At 34.7% G+C, this 20,023-nt stretch overlaps 1 protein-coding gene across 17 annotated transcripts in view; it reads right to left on the reverse strand.

Annotated features, from left to right (window-relative positions):
• LOC147834839 (uncharacterized) overlaps positions 1-20,023 on the reverse strand; it is a 245,798-nt gene that overhangs the window by 34,667 nt on the left and 191,108 nt on the right. For 13 of the 17 annotated variants that reach the window (XR_015502689.1, XR_015502687.1, XR_015502688.1 and 10 more), the window contains one exon: positions 17,799-17,906. Coding sequence is in view for 2 of the 17 variants with exons in the window: in XM_087273825.1 (XP_087129951.1) it covers positions 17,856-17,906 (51 nt within the window). In the remaining 15 variants the exon portion in view is untranslated. Of the gene's footprint in view, positions 1-15,981; positions 16,515-17,798; positions 17,907-20,023 lie in introns of those variants that run through there. The other 4 variants (XR_015502697.1, XM_087273824.1, XR_015502695.1 and 1 more) reach the window with 3 other exon arrangements.

A 20,023-nucleotide genomic window follows, 5' to 3' on the forward strand; every position in this document is an offset into this window, starting at 1 on the left:
ATAGCATGGTGGCCACGCTCCTTTGGGAAATATTATTTTTACATCCAATCCATTTTACACTGAAAAAACACAATGTTACAAATAAAAGAAATCAAGCCAAAAATAGCAAAATCCAAGCCAAAATATGAACATTCTCTTATTAATGCATCATCATGTATTTCCAACCCCCTAAAACCACCAAAATGTAAGATTGGTAAATTAAAAAAAAATACTTTTTTAATGAAACCTTTACTATTTTGTCAGTCCATTTTTACAGGAATCTCATGCTCCAAATTGTGGATTTAAAGTAATAATGGTGTAAATTATTATCAAGATTGAAGGTTCTTTTAATAAGTACTGAATGTACTATCGAGATCAGTTATTCATTTTATTTTGCCTGTACGCTATATGATTTTTTATTTTTACTTACAAAGTGCCAGTAGCCATTTCATAATAAATTAGAAGGACCACAGTTTCAGCTAAAAATCTACTCAAGAAAAAGCACATATTGGATGGCCTGAGGATGAGTCAATTAAAATCTAATTCTTATTTCTGAGTGAATTATGCCCTTAAACCCACCAAACATATTGACTAAACACAACTATAGTGTACATGTCAGCATACACTTTTCATAACCATACACAGCAGTTTTTTCCTCCACCAGTTTAAATGCTCATAGTCCTCAAGAAATGATAGATTAACTGACTTAATGTGATATATATTTTTAAACCGTGGATGTAGATAATCTGTAAAGAAAATGATTGGTAAATATCAAAAATAAAAAGATCTTCATAAAGCTGAACTTTTACGTTATGTATTGTCTTTTGTTTGACAAAATTACATAAGTGTATGTCCATTTGGACAATGTGGTTTTTCTAATCCAACTGTATTCACATGACATAAAAAGATACCATTGCAGAGAGATATTTTATCATTGAGTATCTTTAATATTTAGTATCTTTAATATTCAGATTTTAATATGTTTAAAACAGTACTCTGATTAAGAAATAAGTCTAAAGTCATAATCAAACTAAATAGAAATCAGAATAAGACATGCAGAGTATGCCCTATTTTACTTGCTTTATTGAATTTGAAGTGCATTCCAGATATGTAAACACCTTAATCAAACTATTACCATTGTGTGGGATCTTTGCTGCATTTTGTGACAGAATATCCCATAGATACACGGCTGTTTAACACTATTTTTTGCACCTACAGAGTCAGTGAAGGACTACAGACACCTGCATCATGAAATGCGGAGGTTTTTTGGCCATATGGTGTGAGGTATCAAAATTCTCTAAAACACTCTTCCTGCAGTTCATACTCGCATCCAATATCTCGTTTGTCATGGGGGGCATGCATGAAATGTTCCTAAATGAAAGTAAAAGTGCCAAACTGCTGTTAAAGTCAACAAACTAAAAATAAAACATCCGAAATTACATGAAACTCTGGAAGAAATGTGGATAGTTCGGTGACGTTAATCGCATTACATGCTATAACATGTAAAACGGGATCATAAAAGGAACATTTAAAAAGCAACTCAGGTAAACACCTTAATCTTATTATTGTCTTATTCAGATTAAGGGAAATAATTTGACTACTGATGTAAACAGTCATTGTCACAAAGAGTAACTTTCAGTGTTAATTTAGAGCTTTGGAGATATGCTACAGTATGTTTATATCATTATTGTTGTGGTGACTTTGTCTTTTATACTTATTTATTTTATTTTTTTCAGAACTTCACCTTTGAATTTTGCAAAACAGGCTCATTGGAATGTTTGCTTTAGCTTATTTTTTCTTATGAGCCCACAAATATGAACTTTAACATATGTTTGAATGTGGTTCCAACAACTTTTGTTACTTTTTACATTAATATGTACAGGGAAATATCATTGACGAATAATGGATTATTTCCATGCTGTGCTATGCATGAGACCAAATAAATACCATAAAACAAACTAGGACCAAAGTTGGCCCATGGTAACCTTTGATTTGGCCCACCTTCATATCTGAGAGTGGTTAAGAGATAGTCATTTTAAATTTAATGTAATGTTTCATTTGTTTGTTTTATTGTTAAGCTACAAAAAAAAAGCTATGAGACATTAAATGTTTCAATGTAAAAGGTGTAACTGAATTTGCTAAACTAAAATGCACATATAATAGATAGAAAACAATGCAGAGACTTAAATGAAGGAATCAAGGCAAAAGCAGATTCTGCTTGACCAGTGTATTCAGCATTGAACTCCACTGTGTTATAAATGTGATTGTTTTTTTTATTATTATTTTTTTTTATTATTGCAATAAGTTAGGCCCCATTTACACTGCCAGTTAAATGTGACCCAATTCCGATTGTCATATGTGACACAGATCGGATCTGTTCTATGACCGTGTAAACAAAAAAAAAAAAAAAAAATGCATGCATTCGGAAATTCAAAGATCAGTTTCAGGCCTCCTTAATATGTGGAAATAAATCAGATATAAATCAGATATGTGACAATGCGACTATCATGTAAACAGGCAGATCGGATTTATTGAGGCATTCTGTTTTGTACGTCATTAAACTTTCGACAATGTGGTATTTCTCCACGGTTTAATGACGCAGAGCGTGTGTGGAGACGCTGAGGTGGTAAACAACAACAACAACAACAACAACAGAGGAAACATGGAGAAGGAAAGTGGTATGTGGACAAGCTTTGACACATCATATCAAATGTTGGTTTGCTCATCCTAAAATTTTGGACCCACTGCTCCTCATTAAAGTCCACCACAATTCTCTCCCACCAGACCTGAGATCTCTCTCGTACCCACAAATTGCTCTGAATGGTGGAGGACAGCATATATAACCCATAGGCGCAAGCTGTTATGATGGCCTTTTCCTTCCTCCTCCGTCTCAAAATCATTTTAAAGTTGGGTGAACTTTGCATATTTCGCAGAGCTCAAAGCAAGACAATTTCTTCCATCATGGCTAGTGTGGCACAAGAACCCACCTTTATGCATGCACGACGCTGTAAATTGTGTAGCAAGTGTAAACACATGAATCGGAAATGGGTCAAAATTAAAAGAACATGTAAACGTACATGCAAACAAATCGGAATTAAGGCCTAATTTACAGACAGTGTAATGTTAACATTTACAGACAGTGTAAACGTGAACTTATAATTAAAAAAGTTATACTGCAGGAGTTAATTCCATTAAAAAAATTTTTTTTTCCGATATATTTTTTTTTAGTATTATGAAAGGAATTGGGAAATAACCCATAGTAACTTCAATGTAAAATAGTTTGGTACATTTATCTTCGGCCTACAGCTATTGATGATATTTGTTTTTTGGCCCTTCATATGAAAAAGTTTGGGCACCCCTGGTCCAGGTGATCTGACAAGACCCATTTTCTCTTAGACGTATACAAAAAGGATGTGTTTCTGAAACATACAACAGAAGTTTCATAAAATTAGGGATAACAAAATTAATTGTTTCTTTGGTGCACTGCGATACAAACGCGGGCAATTCGGTATCGGTTCAGTAATAATCATAACGGTTTATTATGTAGTGACGTCATTTAGCTCATACGCGTCACTGTATGCGTCATATGTCTCTGTAGCTCACTATGGTGAGGGAGACGAGCTTAAGTATTCACAATGCTCGATTACCTAAAAACGCAGAAACTGTGCTCAATTTCACTTCTCTCACTGTGGCCCATTTGACCTGCTGGCGGGACATTTCCTCTCCTCTCGGCTGTTACAGCGATACTTCTGGATACAGACACGAGCGCATGTCTGTAGAGTTTCCTCCGTCATGTCTATCATGGATAATCTGTGATCACCGCTGCCGTTTATCAGTGTCACTCGTATGTTAAGAGCGCAGCGTGCAAGAGTCAATCACAGCCCTTTCTGTTGAGTGTGACCAATCAAAGGGGTGTGAGAGCACTTGGTAGACAAGAATCAGAAAGCGAGCAATATATTTATATTTGTTTGTATGATTTGCTATAAATGCTCATGTTATTTAAAGGTACAGTTTATATATCTGACTGTTTGTATTAAAGGACAAAATTGTAACATAAATAGTATATAACATAAATATATTTATGCATTTTAATATAAGAGTTTCTGCTGTGAAGAACATAAAAAACTTTGTATGGAAAGTATCGTCAATGCACCGTCATGCACTGAGATATCGAATTGAACTGAACTGATGGCATGATAATCGTAACTGAATCGAACTGTGAGACCAGCATATATTTACAGCTCTATGTAAAATGCATACTTAAATAGAGTAACGCATTTTATATATGCAAAAATGTAGACAGTGCCCTCTAGTGGATTTGTCATTTGAAAAGTGCAATGAAACATACCCGGAGCAACGTATTTTACAATTTGCTAAAATGTAGACTGAGGCAAGAATTTCCATTGAGATTGGATTTTTGTCAATATCTTTCCCTCACCCACCTGAACTTTTCAAAGGTTTATAATAATGGCAAATATGTAAGTAGAGTCCAATGCTATGCAGATTGCTGAGCTATAGGGACGCCTCAAGATCAGATGGCACTTTTCCCCTTTATGAGTGCTTTGCCTGCGTCAGATCTAGCTGACTTTGATCTCTCTCTCTTTCTTACTCACACTCTCTATCATCATAACTATATTAGCGGGCTTGCCATTTTCTCCTCTGTATTCTATCAGGCTCCCTTCACTGCAGGGAACAGACCTTGTCACCCAGTTCCTCTCCATTTTATGTTGATAATAAGCAATAACAGCATATGAATGTGTGCAGTGGCCTGCAACATCATTAATTCCAAAAAAAAAAACTGTTCTGCAAATTCAGCATGCTTCTTTAATTTTCCTCCACTGACAAATTGAAATAATGGCAAGCCATACATAATGGGCCCAAAGCTTTTTTTCATATTAAATTGGGGTTCTTTTTATGCAGAATTATTAGAACAGAAATGAAACATTGATAAGACAGTAAACTAACCGTTCTGTAGCATCTTGCATTAGAACGAAAAAAAAAAAAAAAGTCAGTCAGGTTGCAACTTGTGTATTACATCAGGCGTAATGGAATAAAGCATAAATCAAACTCACTTCTTATGCCATATCTCTGCCTGCAGCTCTGCCTGGATAAGATGGATTTAAAGCAGTATATATGTAAATCACCTATGCTGAGTCAGGAAAAGCAGTTTTGGTCCTCGTAGAATCACCCTTTTGTACTGCTTTAGCAATACGATCGCAAACCGAGCCTGACAGCAATTAAGCAAAACTCTTTCAGATCAGCATCCTACAGAGATACAACACAGATATTCATAAGGAGGTTTGCTGTTCTCCTCCTTCCAACAGCTTTCTATCTTAATGTCAAGCAGTTGGAAGCCTAGTTTCTCTGCTCGCCTCATAACCATTTCAGCTCTTTGAAGCCGAGACAGAAAATAGCTCAAAATGGCGTATCATAAAGCATTAATTTGATCATCCAATTGTGTTTCCTCTTCTCAAGGGTAATTTAGGAGAGAGATTTTCATGTTTTCGTGTTTGCCAGGCACTTTCAATTTTCCTGAGGACCTTTGGAACGGTCAACTATGAAATACGCCTCCGTACTTCAGAGGATTGTTTCCGGACTGATGCCTAATACTGCGGTATGTTCAGCTTTTGTGCCCGAGGAGGAATCGGAGGAGGTTTAATTGACTTTCAAACCAGGTATTGTGTCTGTTGACAGATAAAATTAATACCCGAACATCTTGGTGCAAATACACATGACGCATTTCAGATAAACACAACTGTCATCTCCTCTAAGCCACGCACGATTGTTCCCCAAGGAGAAAAGGATAGTAAATCTACCTACAGCCTGTCTTGATACAGCTTAAAGGGCTGAAGGGACAAATGATTTGTTCGACGCAGTCTGTAAACACAATAAAAATGGATTTAATGTCTATACACATGCAAACATAGAATAAAAACTGCATTATATATGTATACAGATCACACCGAGTTTTTTATGCTTGCCAAAACTGCATTTATTTAGAAATATATCTGAATTTGTTTTGTGTGAGGGCAAAGCTGAATTTTTAGCAATATAACATAATCATTACAGATTTTCTGATTTGTACTAAAGAAATAAAAAAAGTATTATCATTAGCAGTAAGACTTAACTAAAGAGGGTATTTATAAGACTGTCATCAAATAGTCTTAATGACATGACACATGAGATTTTATGTAAGCTTATGACAAATGTTAAGCATCATTTGCTCTTTTTTTAATGTAATTTTAATGGCAAATGTTATAATGTTTAAATGTTATAACATAATAATCAAGACAACTTGTCATAAATCTGTCAATAAACATGATTTTCAACTACAGTGATACACACTTCATTTGTCATTTTTAATTAAATGCCATTAATTATTCTGTTCTTTTATTGAGCAATTTAAATGACAATATCATTTTGTTCAACTTAATAAACTGCTCAGAAAAATAATAATGATGCAATTATAATGACTTCATGACAATCATGTTTATGACAGATTTATGACAAATTATGTTATCAGTAATATCAAGTTGTCTTGACAAAGACAGGCTAAGATGTATCGGGTTTATGTAATGTTGTCTTAAATTAACTTCAGAAATCAGCGGTAAGACTTTACTTGAAGAGGGTGTTTATAAGACTGTCATGACATAGTCATAATCATAACGTATTAAGTAAGTGTCACTTGCCCATTATATTATGTCATTTTAATGGCAAATAATCACCTTGAAATTGTAAGGTTCTATTTGCATTCTGAATGATTTTGAGATACTGTATTGAGCTTTAAAGTTCTTGCATTCCAAGACAAACAGTATGTGTGTAACATTTAAAAATAAATAAATAAATAAATAAAAGGTCTTAAAATGTAAACAATTTATAAAGAAAAAAATAAACATTGTAAATAAGTTGTCATTTAATAAGAAAATGTGAATAACCAAATTTGGACAAAAATGTCAGATAGAACCTTATAATTCTAAGGTGACGAAATGCAACATTGTTTTGAGATTTTTTTGAGTTTGTTATAACAACTTGCCATAACCAAGACAACTTAACCTGTCATAAATCTCTCATAAACATGATTGTCATAAGAGTAATGTAATTGTGTCATTCATTTTACAACAGTGTCATTGGTATTTCTTCTTGACCTCAACTACAGTGGAATTGAGTTTAATTGATGTTAATAATAGAAAACAATGAATAAACTGCTCAGAAAAACATTATTGATGCAATTGCCTCATGCCAATCATGTTTATGACAGATTTATGACAAGCTATGTTGTCTTGGTAATATCAAGTTGTCATGAAAAAGACAGGTTAGGAATGTTTTTGTTTATGTAAAATTGTCTTAAAGACTTCCCAAATATTGTTCTGCCTGTAAAATGACATGAGCTGACGACAATGTAACAAAATTGTCACAAGTATGCATAAAAATCTCCTTCATATTCATGTTTCATGTCATAATTATGAAAGTGTCATGACTGTCAAACACCCTAAAGTCCAATAGGACATTCATTTCTTTGAACATTTTACTGCATAATTATTGGTTTGAATTATTTATTTGTAACTAGTCCATTGTAATTTCAATTTTATAGTTCACAGAAAAGGAGTTTTTTTTTTTTTAAGAAGTAAACAAAAACGCAAAGACTTTTTGATAAATTACATGATTTTAAATGTATAATATGAGAAAATTAGATGACCTTGAATGCATGTCAAACTATTGTACTAGACCTCCAAAACAAAAGAAGGAGCCTTTAAAGTAGCATAATAGGGCACTTTAAACATAACCTGAGGCTGATCTGATCTCCATCAACTCTAATGCTCACATTCAGCCAGAATCAGGCCAGTGCATAACCGTACGTTGAAGAGGACAGTGTAAGTCACACAGAAAGCCTTTTATGAATTCAGCACTTGAAGACAGACACTCTCAAAGTATTTGATCACGAACATCCATGGAATTCTTAACTTTGATCTTTACGTCAAGTGCCTTCTAGGAATACAGAACGTTTCCAGCTTCCACAGACTATAATAACAAAGGACACGCATTATATTCCGACCTCTGCCAACGGAGGGGTATGAATGGACATTTAAGTGTAGCTTAACCTTTGCAGAATTGAAACACGATTGAGACGTTTTCAGGGGAACGTCAACTTGCACACAATTTCCAAAATGAAAACCACTCACTGAAGCAGTGAGTTGTGAGTCAAGTTTAAAAGGACATTTAATAAAAAATGCTGGCTTATTGGATTTTGTTTGTTTGCTTGTGGGTTTTACACATGTTTGTGCAATGAAAATCTGAAAATTAGTTTGTTGCTAAAAATAGTTCATAAATGTGTCTGCCCTGCCTCCATTACATTAAGTTTTATACAAGTTGACTATGTCTGCAATTGCAGTTATGCTGTAGTATGATGTTTAACAAAGCAAAGAACAAAGCAAATTTTCACAGTATGTCTGATAATATTTTTTTCTTCTGAAGAAAGTCTTATTAGTTTTATTTCAGTTAGAATAAAAGCAGTTATATTTTTTTTAAGAGTTCACACTTAGCTGATGATTATAACGCTTGTTTGGCATGCTGTCCCAGGAGAGAACCCTGAGCTCATAAGATTTTCGAGCCTGGGGCTCCCTCTCATTTGCAAGGCGAGAGGGGAATTTAAGCTCAGGTAGATCTCGAGAACTCCCCTGCTTCAGTAGCTAATGAACAGATAGTGATTGCTCTTAAGAGATAACCATTTACTAGCAGCATGTATGTGATGCCAATTTGGATTAGTCAATTAACTTAGGTTGCATGTTTTTTGACGGTGGGAGGAAATCGGAGAGCCTGGGGGAAACCAACGTGAGCATGGGGAGAACGTCTAAGCTTCGCACAGAAATGTCGGCTGGCTTGGTAAGGACTAGAACCAGTGGCGTTCTTGCTGTAAGGCAACAGTGCTAACCACTGGGCCACCATGCCACCCATCTAGGAAAGGAGGAGAAGTAGGGGTGGAAGAGGGGATTCTTCAAAACGAAAATGGCTGTCATATGGAACTTGGGGTATTTATAGTGGCTTAGGAATCGTCTGATTGGTAAATCATAAATTGAACAATGCGGGGCAGGCTGCAAGCAATCATAAGTACATGATCCTCTCGAAATTAGTTTATAAATAAACTTCACTTATAAACCATTTTAAGGTTAAAATTATTAGCCCCTTTAAGCTCTATTTTTCGATAGTCTACAGAAGAAACCATTATTATACAATAACTTACCTAATTACTCTAACGTGCCTAGTAAAACTAATTAAGCCTTTAAATGTCCCTTTAAGCTGTAGAAGTGTCTCGAAAAATATCTAGCCAAATATTATTTACTGTCATCATGGCAAAGATAAAATAAATCAGTTATTAGAAATGAGTTTTAAAAAAATGTTCTCTTCGTAAAAAAATTGGGGAACAAAAATAAACAAAGGGGCTAATAATTCTGACTTCAACTGTATGTATGTGTGTGTGTATGTGTGTGTGTGTGTATATATATGTGCATATATGTATGTGTGTGTGTATGTGTGTGTGTGTGTGTGTGTATATATATATATACTGCAAAAAATGCTTTTCTTGCTTAGATTTTTTTTCTTGTTTCTAGTCTAAATATCTAAAATTTCTTTTATCAAGAAGCATTTTCTAGACAAGCAAAACATATTGTCTTGTTTTGAGAAATAATATGCCAATATTAAGTGAGTTTTGCTTTAAAACAAGCAAAATAATCTGCCAATGGGGTAAGCAAATTAATCTAGTTTTTTCTTATGACGTAAGATTATTTTGCTTACCCCATTGGCAGATTATTTTGCTTGTTTTAAAGCAAAACTCACTTAATATTGGCAAATTATTTATCAAAACAAGACAATATGTTTTGCTTGTCTAGAAAATGCTTATTGATTTAGGAATTTTTAGATATTTGGACTAGAAAAAAGACAAAAAATCTAAGTAAGAAAAGCATTTTTTGCAGTGTATATGTATATATACATACATTGACAGGCTAAATAATAAATATTTAAAATATACACTATCCTTATAAATAAACTACATAGTTGCAATCTAAACAAATACATTCTTGCCTAAAGAAGCCTCAAAAGTACATTATGTTGTCCAACAGCAGCAATATTTGTCAAACTGTAGTAAGTTTATGGATCTGCCATCACTCTATGTGGGCGGAGTAATACAGAAGAGGTAAGAGGCTGAGTTCTGATATTGCATGCTATCAGCCAATCAGATTCCAGAACAAATACATATATACATATAGTTTTTTTTTTTACTCAAACACGTTTAGTAACCATAAATTGTAAACTGAAAGAAATTAAACCACTGGTTTCTTTCTTTTTTTTCATATGTGTATATGTGAGTAACATTTTAAATGTAAATTAAAACTTACCTGTGTAAACCTGGCCTAATAGCCATAGCACCACTATTCAGTTGACTAAATATAAATGTGAGAAACAAATTTAAAATGTAAACTAAAACTTACCTGGCCTAATAGCCATAGTGCCACTATTCAGTTGACTAATATTAGTCTAGTAAAGAAAAAAACAATATATTTGATAAGAGATGTCTGTATTTTAATTAAAAATATAACACATAAGATTTATTTGGCCATTTGATATATGTTTCTCCCCATCAAAGCGAGACAGCGCAAGGAAATACATAAATACCTTGAAAGCAACATCAGATGGCCTGTGTGGGCTGCAGTTGCAAAATTGCAGTTGGCATCCAGCACAGTTTTATTACCAATCAAACTGAATTTGCTTGTTATCACAGTAAAAATAAATAAATAAATGAATAAAATAAAACCAAATAGATTTTCTAATTCAAAATTGCACACACAAACACACCAAAAAAAAACAAAACAAAACAAAAAAAACACAAGATATAGGGAAAGGCGCCAAGACTTTAATATCGAACCACGGACCAAGTGGGAAATGGTTCTTTGGCTTCTCTCGAAGTCCTCTGGAAAGAGCTGGACCTCACACCCACTAAGAAAGATTAATAGTGCTTTTCTTTAGAACTAATTAGGCAAAGTCCTTCAGGGGTCAAGATGAAAAAAATTAGGTTCATGCTAACCTTCTTAGCGCCAGTTGTGGAAAATTTGGACAGGGATGGAAAGCAAAGAGCTGGAAGGTGCAGCCGAAGGGATGTGATGTGGAGCTGTATAATCAATTACGCACTTATAAAAATGTATGGCAGAGGCACTTCACAGAGAGATGCTGTTGATCGATCTCTCGTACAACTGCCACCACTTAGACATTAATAGTGAGAGCCTGCAGTTGATGTCCTCGGGTAGCCTGTAACCTCCAGCTGTTCGCCATCGGCTGAAGGGATATGTCACCCCACAAAGAAATGAAAGTTCTGTCTTTATTTATTCGGCCCCATGCTGTTTTGAAACACATTCAGCATTCTTTTTTTAGAAAGCAAAGATCGTTTTTTTATACAATGAAGCTGAAGGGTGACAAGTGCAAATTTTAAGTGATTAAAAACTTGTGTGATTATTTATTTATTTATTTATTTATTTATTATTATTATTTAGTTGGTTAGTTATTTTTAATGGCCTATTCACACTAATATAATAATTATTAAATAACAGAAAACTAATAATGACACCAGGAAGAGCAGAGAGAAGCACACTTTTCTTTAATCTCATTCATTCATTTATTCATTTTCTTTTCAGCGTAGTCTCTTTATTAATATGGGGTCACCACAACAGAATAAACTGCCAACTTATCCAGTTTTACACAGTGAATGCCCTTACAGCTGCAACCCATCACTGGGAAACACATACAGTACACTAGGGAATTTAGCTTACCCAATTGTCATGCTAAGTCTTTTGACTTGTTGGGATAACTGGAGCACACATAAGGAAACAAACGCGAACACAGGGAGAACATGCAAGCTCCACATAGAAATGCCTACTGACCCAGCCGAGGCTCAAACCAGCAACCTTCTTGCTGTAAGGCGAACGAGCTACCCACAGTGTCAACATGATACCTTCTTTTTTTCACTCTTTTGTCCATTTTGAGACTTCTGTACTTTTGTACATTTTTTAAAATATTTCGTTTAATTTGATTGTTACTTTTTGTTGCAGCTCTTTCCAACATCATACTGAGATACCCCTCATTAAGTTCACTACCTTCTTAGAGAGTTAAGATGAATAGGGAAGATGTCACACGACTTCCATCTTGCAAACACATAGGTAACTTGTTGTTAGAGACACCAGGTAAATGGTGAACACCATCCTTTGTTTTTATTTATACAAAAACTGAATAGGTAAGAATACGGTGCGTGGTGCTTAAAGGGGGTCACACACCAGAAGTGCTGCACGGCGACGCGCTGCGTCACACAGCGCCATGCATTTGAGGCTACACACTATCAGGGTACACACAGCGGCGCCGCAAGTTGGCGGCTGTCCGCAGCGCCCTGCCATGACTTAGGACACTGTTCATACTTCTACCACGCCACAGAGCGCCAGCTGAATAGATTAATTTTAAATATCATGCAAATGTGCGAGTCCGTTGTGCGACTTTTTAACTGTCATGTGCGCGCCATGTCGCGGCGCTGAGCACTCAGTTGAATGAATGCCGCGAGCACATCGCAAGTCATGTGACAAGAACTGACCGTTAAGCTTCAGCTTGTGTGAAACATATTCGGTAGACTAATTATCTCAGACAAACACAGAACACCCAAACACTGCAGCACTTTGTAATTTTCTCCATGAATAAAACCTGTATCAGAGTCACAGCAATGTTTTGTCAGCTTGTCATTCTCTGAGAAAATAATTGATGGTTGCTTAGCGACCTACGAACCAAAGCGTTGGCTGGTCCGTGGTGATAAAAAGGTTGGGGACCAATAGTCTACAGTATAGCTGTGTCCCAAATCGCATACTTATGCACTATTCTATGCCATTTTGTAGTATAAATGGTGAAAGTAGTGCATTCACACTGAAAACTTAAAAAATAATGCATGCACTTTAATTTCCCGGATGATGCACTCATTCAGCCGGTAAAATGAAGTCTGTAATTATGGACACTTTACGCACTCAACTACCGCAGTTTTGCTCACATAGTGGAAAGGGCGGAGCCATCGGGCACCCATGTAGGATAACTTTATTTATTTTGGATTGTGAAAGCAAAATTCTTTTACAAGAGTGATTATAGCGCCTCCTGATGGTGAATGCGGTTATACTCATGGCAGGTATTATTTGATAGTTGGGTTATTTATTTTACTGATTTGGTAACCAACCATCGTCATTAGGGAAACTAATATGGAAATACTTTAAATTTCCGCTTAGTAAAAAAAAACATTAGTGTGCCATTTGGGACGACACTACATACATGTACTATGCTGTTGAGTGTGTAAGTGCATAAGTACATAGTGCATGAGTGCATAGTGTGTCATTTGAGATGCAGCTTATGTCTTTTGCTATCACCATCACATGGTAAAATTGGCACACGTTAATTGTTATCCCTTTAAGACTACACTCTCAGAAATAAAGGTACCTAAGCAGGCTGTCACTGGGGTGGTGCCTTTTCAAAAGGCACACATTTGTACATGAAGGACCCATAATGGTACCTTAAAAGTATATATTAGTAACTACAAATTTTAAAAGGAACACTTTTGTATTTTTAGATACTAGCATGTACCCTGTGGGTATTAATATGGAGCTTTTAGGTATACATTTTTTGAAAAGCTACCACCCCGGTGACAGCTTGCGGATCTTTATTTCTGAGAGTGCAGACTAACATCAAAGAGGTTGTAACAAAGTGATGAATGATAAACTGTTCATTGATGATAAATTATATCACAAATTATAACATCATTTAAATTAAATATATGAAAAAGACAAAAGGGACAAAAATTATATATTTTTTAAATATAAATTATGTGGAAAAGTTAAATTGCAATACTTTAAGAGCTAAGCCAGACTTGGACTTAGCACACAAATTGTATATATTTTTTTCTTTTTTTTTTTTTTTTAATGAAGCATTTATGTTTTATTGTATGAGAGACAGCAGTGTGAACATTCTTAAAAACATCTCCTTTCAGCTATATGTGAAAAAAGAAAGTCATACAAAAAAAAATTGCATATATGATTAATAAAAAATCTGTTAAAGTGGACTACTTTATATAATAGCAATACCAAAAGTGTCATATAATAAACATATTTTGTAAATAATGAACAACTTCTTGTTTTCTGATAGAAGACAGGAAGTCAGACAAGACAGTCAATTAATGCAAAACATGATGTAACGGCACAGCTTGGTCTTTGGCTCTCAACCTGAAGTGCTGGCAAGTTAGACAGCCGGAAACACATCAGTATTTCAGGAGGGTGTTTGATTTAATTAGTTCTGAAACACATTATCCTGACCATGCAAGATTACGGTACACTGCAGCAAATGTATCAGAATTGCTTTTGTGTGATGACTTCATTTTTCTTTGAAAAGTTTTTTTTTCTTTCTTTTTAAATTAAAAACTCACTTCTAATTAAAGGGGAAAAGGGTTTAATACCTCTGACTGGAGGGAACATGCCCACTGTGAGACCATGCCATGATTTAGTAAGCGATTAAAATGTTAAGCAATTATTTTCCTGCATTCATAAAACTCAATTTATGAACGTAATGAATCTTCTAAAGATTTAGTATCTATTGAGAGGACATTTATGAGAAGCCATGTTACAGTATGTGTGCTTTTTCACTTAATATTTTAGAGGAATTTGTGTTTTGAGATCTATTATTCAGGTTTCAATATGACTGACGCAAACACTAAAACTTGCAAAACAAGCTTTTTTAAAAACACCCTTCATCTCAAGCAACATAAAGGTAAGATTTTGTGAAATATTTTCGATATATAATTCACATTCAAGGTACTGTAGCATGCATTAGCACTAGGACAATGGACTCTGAATTTTGTTGATTTTTAATATGCACATCTCATTGTTTTTATCAAACACAAAACAGGCATAAGTAATGGAGGCCACATAACTGATCTGAATAAAAAAACGGCCTTGGGTGACTTGGAATAAAAGATATGTAGAAAGCTTTGCGACAGTTTATCTCTATTGGGGTTACATGCATGCATGGCGTCACAAATAGGCAATTTAACAGCACATCTGATTCTAAAGCAATGGTCTGTGTCATGTCAGTGATACATCATTGTGAATGTAACACTATGTGTTTGGTGCGGCCTGGACCTTTATTCTTCTGTGCCGTTTCTGTGAGATCCATCCGTACATCCATTTATCCATCTATCCATCCATCCATAAATGCACACTCTATATATATATATATATATATATATATATATATATATATATATATATATATATATATATATAATATGTATACAATATTATACAATATATAAAATATATTTTATACAAAGTGCAGCCCAAAATAAATAAACCAAGTAATTAATCTGACGATTTCCTAATATCAATTAAGGTTTTTTTAACTAAACAATTAAATCAGATTTAATGATTTTGGCCATTTTTTTTCCAATGTTTTTTTTTACAGTCATTTATTTACACTACTCCCTTTCACTATTTACTTTCATTGCATGAGAAAGAGCAGTGCCGACATTCCCCAAAAACGATGGACAATGATGTTTATTTGGGGATACAAAGATTAGATATTAGACTGGTAATTCAAAATTGTTAGAATTAAATGACAATATTTAGCATCGTCTAAACATGTAGCTTTAATAAACAATTTAAAGTTCAAAATTATTGCAAAGTGCAGCCCTAAACAAATAAATAAATAATTCAAATGTATGACTAATAGCATGCCTAATTAAAGATCTGTTTTGGGGCAAATTGGCAACATTAAAAATTATAATATTTAATGATTTTGGCCATTTTTTATAGTACAATTTAATTACATTTTTGTAGCTCAATGTGTTTGGTCAACATTTTTTTTTTTAAATCTGACGTTGAACATATGCACAAGGTGGGCCAAATAACACTAAAAATGTTAATGATTATGGACCATTTCTGAGGTGCTTTCAACATGATTTATTACATTTTTCTGGTTTGGAGCTTACAAATTGCTTATTTACTTTGCATATGAAAGTGCAGCATAAACATTCTTCAAAGTGATTTCTTACAACAATAAGAATGTATAATACACAAATATTTAGGCATTAAAATAACACTGGTAATTAGAAATCATTAATCATATGCATATTATTTAAATATAATGTTAAAACTCAAGAAAATGCTTAAATGAAACCATCTGAAGCTGAACATTAAAGTACACTGAACTGGAAACTACAATTATTTTATTTTTTTTATTTTTTTTACCATATTGTGAAGAAACGAGGAAACAACGAGTGTGGCTGATTTGTTTTTCTACTGGGAGCTGATAGGATGAAGTAAAGTAGGCATTTCATTTAGAAACATCAGGAAAATGGTTTCAGGAGTGACACCTCTTCCTTACCGTTTCTGTTTGTTGTCATAGCTCTGTCAAAACTGACAGTTGGAGGGGTGTGGTATAGTATCTTAACCACTCTCAAAACCTCAGGCAGATGTAATCTGAGAATTTAAGATCAGAATATTTTTCTTAATAACATGCAGAGATTTTTGACAACAAAACTAGCAGTGTAAGCTTACATAATCGTGTGGTCAGTTTGATTTCATGTGTGCTTTAATTGCAGCCCATAAAGTACAACATATATTAAAATCATTTGACAGCACTAAAATAAACTAGCTAACAAACTAATTGGAATTAATAGCTGTTCAGTCAAACTTCATCACTAAATCAATATTAATGTGAAAAAAAAAGAATCACTTAAAGTTGAATTGTTAAACTTTTCACTGTGTGTTTGTCAGATTATTTGTGCCAAATTCATGTTCACATTAAAATTCAAGCTATAAGATGCAGCACAACAAACAAAGTTTTTTCATCTTGTTGTGGCTAAATATATAAATAAATATTATAAATAATATGCCAAAGTATTAAACATAAATGTATAATTTATTTATTTCTCCCTTGAATCATCTCATTTTATTCAGCCTGCAGGCTCTTTCTTTGACAACCCTGCTATATAAGCCTATTTCACAATTCTGATAAGTTACAACTCCAATATGCAAATTTGGCATCTACGCCAGCAGATTTATCTGTTCTGTTTTCCCACTTGTGTACAAATGAAAAATAGAGGATCTATTATCTAAAGAACACTCAAGAAAACACTTCACTAAATGCATACCCAAACATTAAATAATAAATCCACCTGATGATTTATATATGTAAACTGTAAAAAAAAAATGCTGTTTTCCATACAATCAATATGTGTTGAGACAAAATGAGAGAATTATTTGACATATTCGTTTTTGCAATTTTAAGTGGATTGAACATAAAACAATTAAGCGGTCCTCCTAAAAAACTCAAGAATTGTTTTGTTCCTGCTGATTCTAAGTAGTTTGAACAAACAGCAAACATTTTTTGAGTGTACACTGTAAAAAATGCTGGGTATTACACAATCAATTTGTCTTTGGAAAACGTGAAGGAATTGAGTCAATTTATTATCTGTTATGGTAGGACTTTATAATAATGGTCCATAGTCAATGTTAGTTAATGTATTTATTAACATTTACCGAGTACCAATAGTCTTGTCAAGCATTTATTAATCATAGTTCAACATTAACAAATGTAATTATGTGTATACCAACATAGACTCATTCTGAAAACATAGACCTATACTTTTTTGTAGATCGCAAATTATGTAAACAGAAGTATTTCTGCATTTCATCTTTAAAACAAATGCTACAGGGGGGTATGATGCCGTTTCTTTTTACGCTAACCAGCTGACCGCTTACCTCCGTGTGGACAGCTCTCCTGCTGTTTTCAGTTTGTCCAGTGGCTCACCATGTACGTCAGCGGATTTGAGAGGCAGAGAGAAGTTGACCAGGCGACAAGGTTCGAGTCTGGTGAAGAACAGTTATAGAAAGCGGGTAAGTAAAAAACAGAAGCCAAAAATTTAAATAAACAAGTAAATAAGAGGGTGAGAATGTGGTAAACTCTGAAAATGTGGTAAACAATGGCTTTTCTTTTCCTGGATTACTTTTTTATATTGTTGGTTGGGTTAAGTCGACAACGGTTTCTGGTGGGTTTATGCAAGAACAGCACGCATGAATGGCACTCGAGAAAGAAATCTGAGATCTCAAAAAGCTTACACAGTGGCCTCTGGGGGATTTGTGAATAAAAAACAGCAAAAAAAAAAGTGTTTGTAATGAGTGGGGTTGCAAAAGCAATCCAAAATGCAGTTTATTTAAGACAATTGTCAGGCAGGCAAAGGTCATGACAGGTGCAAAGAGGAGCATAAAGGTAATCCATGAGCATGGTCAAAATATCAGGTGAATGATCAGGACAGGCAGCAAAACAACTTTCACAAATAGACAACTACAGCAGGACTAGGCAAGACAAGGAAACGGCTTTGTAATGCACACTTACAGTTGGCAAGACTCAGCAAAGAGTGTGTGTGATTGAGGTTTCTTTATAGTAATCAGTTCATGAGTTTTCAGCTGCGAGTGTAATCAGGCGGAATCAGGAACTGGTGTGTGAGTGCAAAGACTTCCGGGAGTTGTATTTCATATAGTGGCAGATGTGTAGTTCTCCAGCAATCTGCACTGGCTACATAACTAGTGATCGTGACATTATTACTAATAGTTTGTTCATGTTAGTAAATACATTAACAAACATGAATTAATGGACCAAAAACGGAAATGCTTGTAGTTTCTGCCAACCCGACTCTACACCATAACTTTTCAATCCAGATGGATGGGGCAACCATTACTGCATCCAAAATGGTGAAAAGCCTTGGAGTAACGATTGATGACCAACTAAACTTCTCTGACCACATTTCTAGAACTGCTCGATCGTGCAGATTCACACTCTATAACATCAGAAAGATCCAACCCTTCTTATCTGAACATGCAGCTCAACTCCTTGTTCAAGCTCTTGTTCTCTCCAAACTGGATTACTGCAACTCTCTACTAGCTGGGCTTCCAGCTAACTCTATCAAGCCTCTTCAGCTGCTCCAGAACGCAGCAGCCCGAGTGGTCTTCAATGAACCTAAACGAGCACATGTCACTCCGCTGCTAGTCCGTTTGCACTGGCTGCCAGTTGCTGCTCGCATCAAATTCAAAGCTCTGATGTTTGCCTACAAAGTGACTTCTGGCCTTGCTCCTTCTTATCTGCTCTCACTTCTGCAGATCTATGTGCCCTCCAGAAACTTGCGTTCTGTGAATGAACGTCGCCTCGTGATTCCATCCCAAAGAGGGAAGAAATCACTTTCGCGAACGCTCACGCTCAATCTGCCCAGTTGGTGGAATGAACTCCCTAACTGCATCAGAACAGCAGAGTCACTCGCTATTTTCAAGAAACAACTAAAAACTCAACTATTTAGTCTCCACTTGACTTCCTTATCTGCAATTGCCTCTCTGGATATCACACTAACTGTACCCAAAAAAAATTAAATAAAATACTAATACTACTAATACTTTCCTTCTTAGACTTTACAGACCTGAAACTTGCCTATAGCACTTATTCATTGTTGCTCTTATAGTTGTGTAAATTGCTTCCTTGTCCTCATTTGCAAGTCGCTTTGGATAAAAGCGTCTGCTAAATGACTAAATGTAAATGTAAATAATTATTTGAAGTGTTAACATTTTTACAAACTGAAGTGGAATGAGCATAAAACAATTAAGTTGTCCCCACCAAAAAACTCAAGAATTGTGTTGTTTCAGCTCATTTTAAATAAATAGTTTGAATAAACAGCAACAACATCTTTTTTAGTGTGTGTATCTAACTGTGAAAATGTGAGATATGATTCTATTTATGTCTAAACTGTGCGACAACCTCTAAAACGGCACTCTGCATTAATGGCATTTGTATAGCAGCTGCAAAGGCAATGCTTTTGCAAATGAAACAATCTTGTTTATGGTCACCAAACCAGATGTTGGCCATATCTTGTTTGAATGATGAACCTGAAATCCAGCCGCCGCTCCACATCTCCCCTCTCACTTAAAAAGCGGTTATGTCT

The sequence above is a fragment of the Danio rerio genome, chromosome 11 (assembly GCF_052040795.2).
Source record: "Danio rerio strain M-AB ecotype USA chromosome 11, GRCz13ab, whole genome shotgun sequence".
Lineage (NCBI taxonomy): Eukaryota > Metazoa > Chordata > Actinopteri > Cypriniformes > Danionidae > Danio > Danio rerio.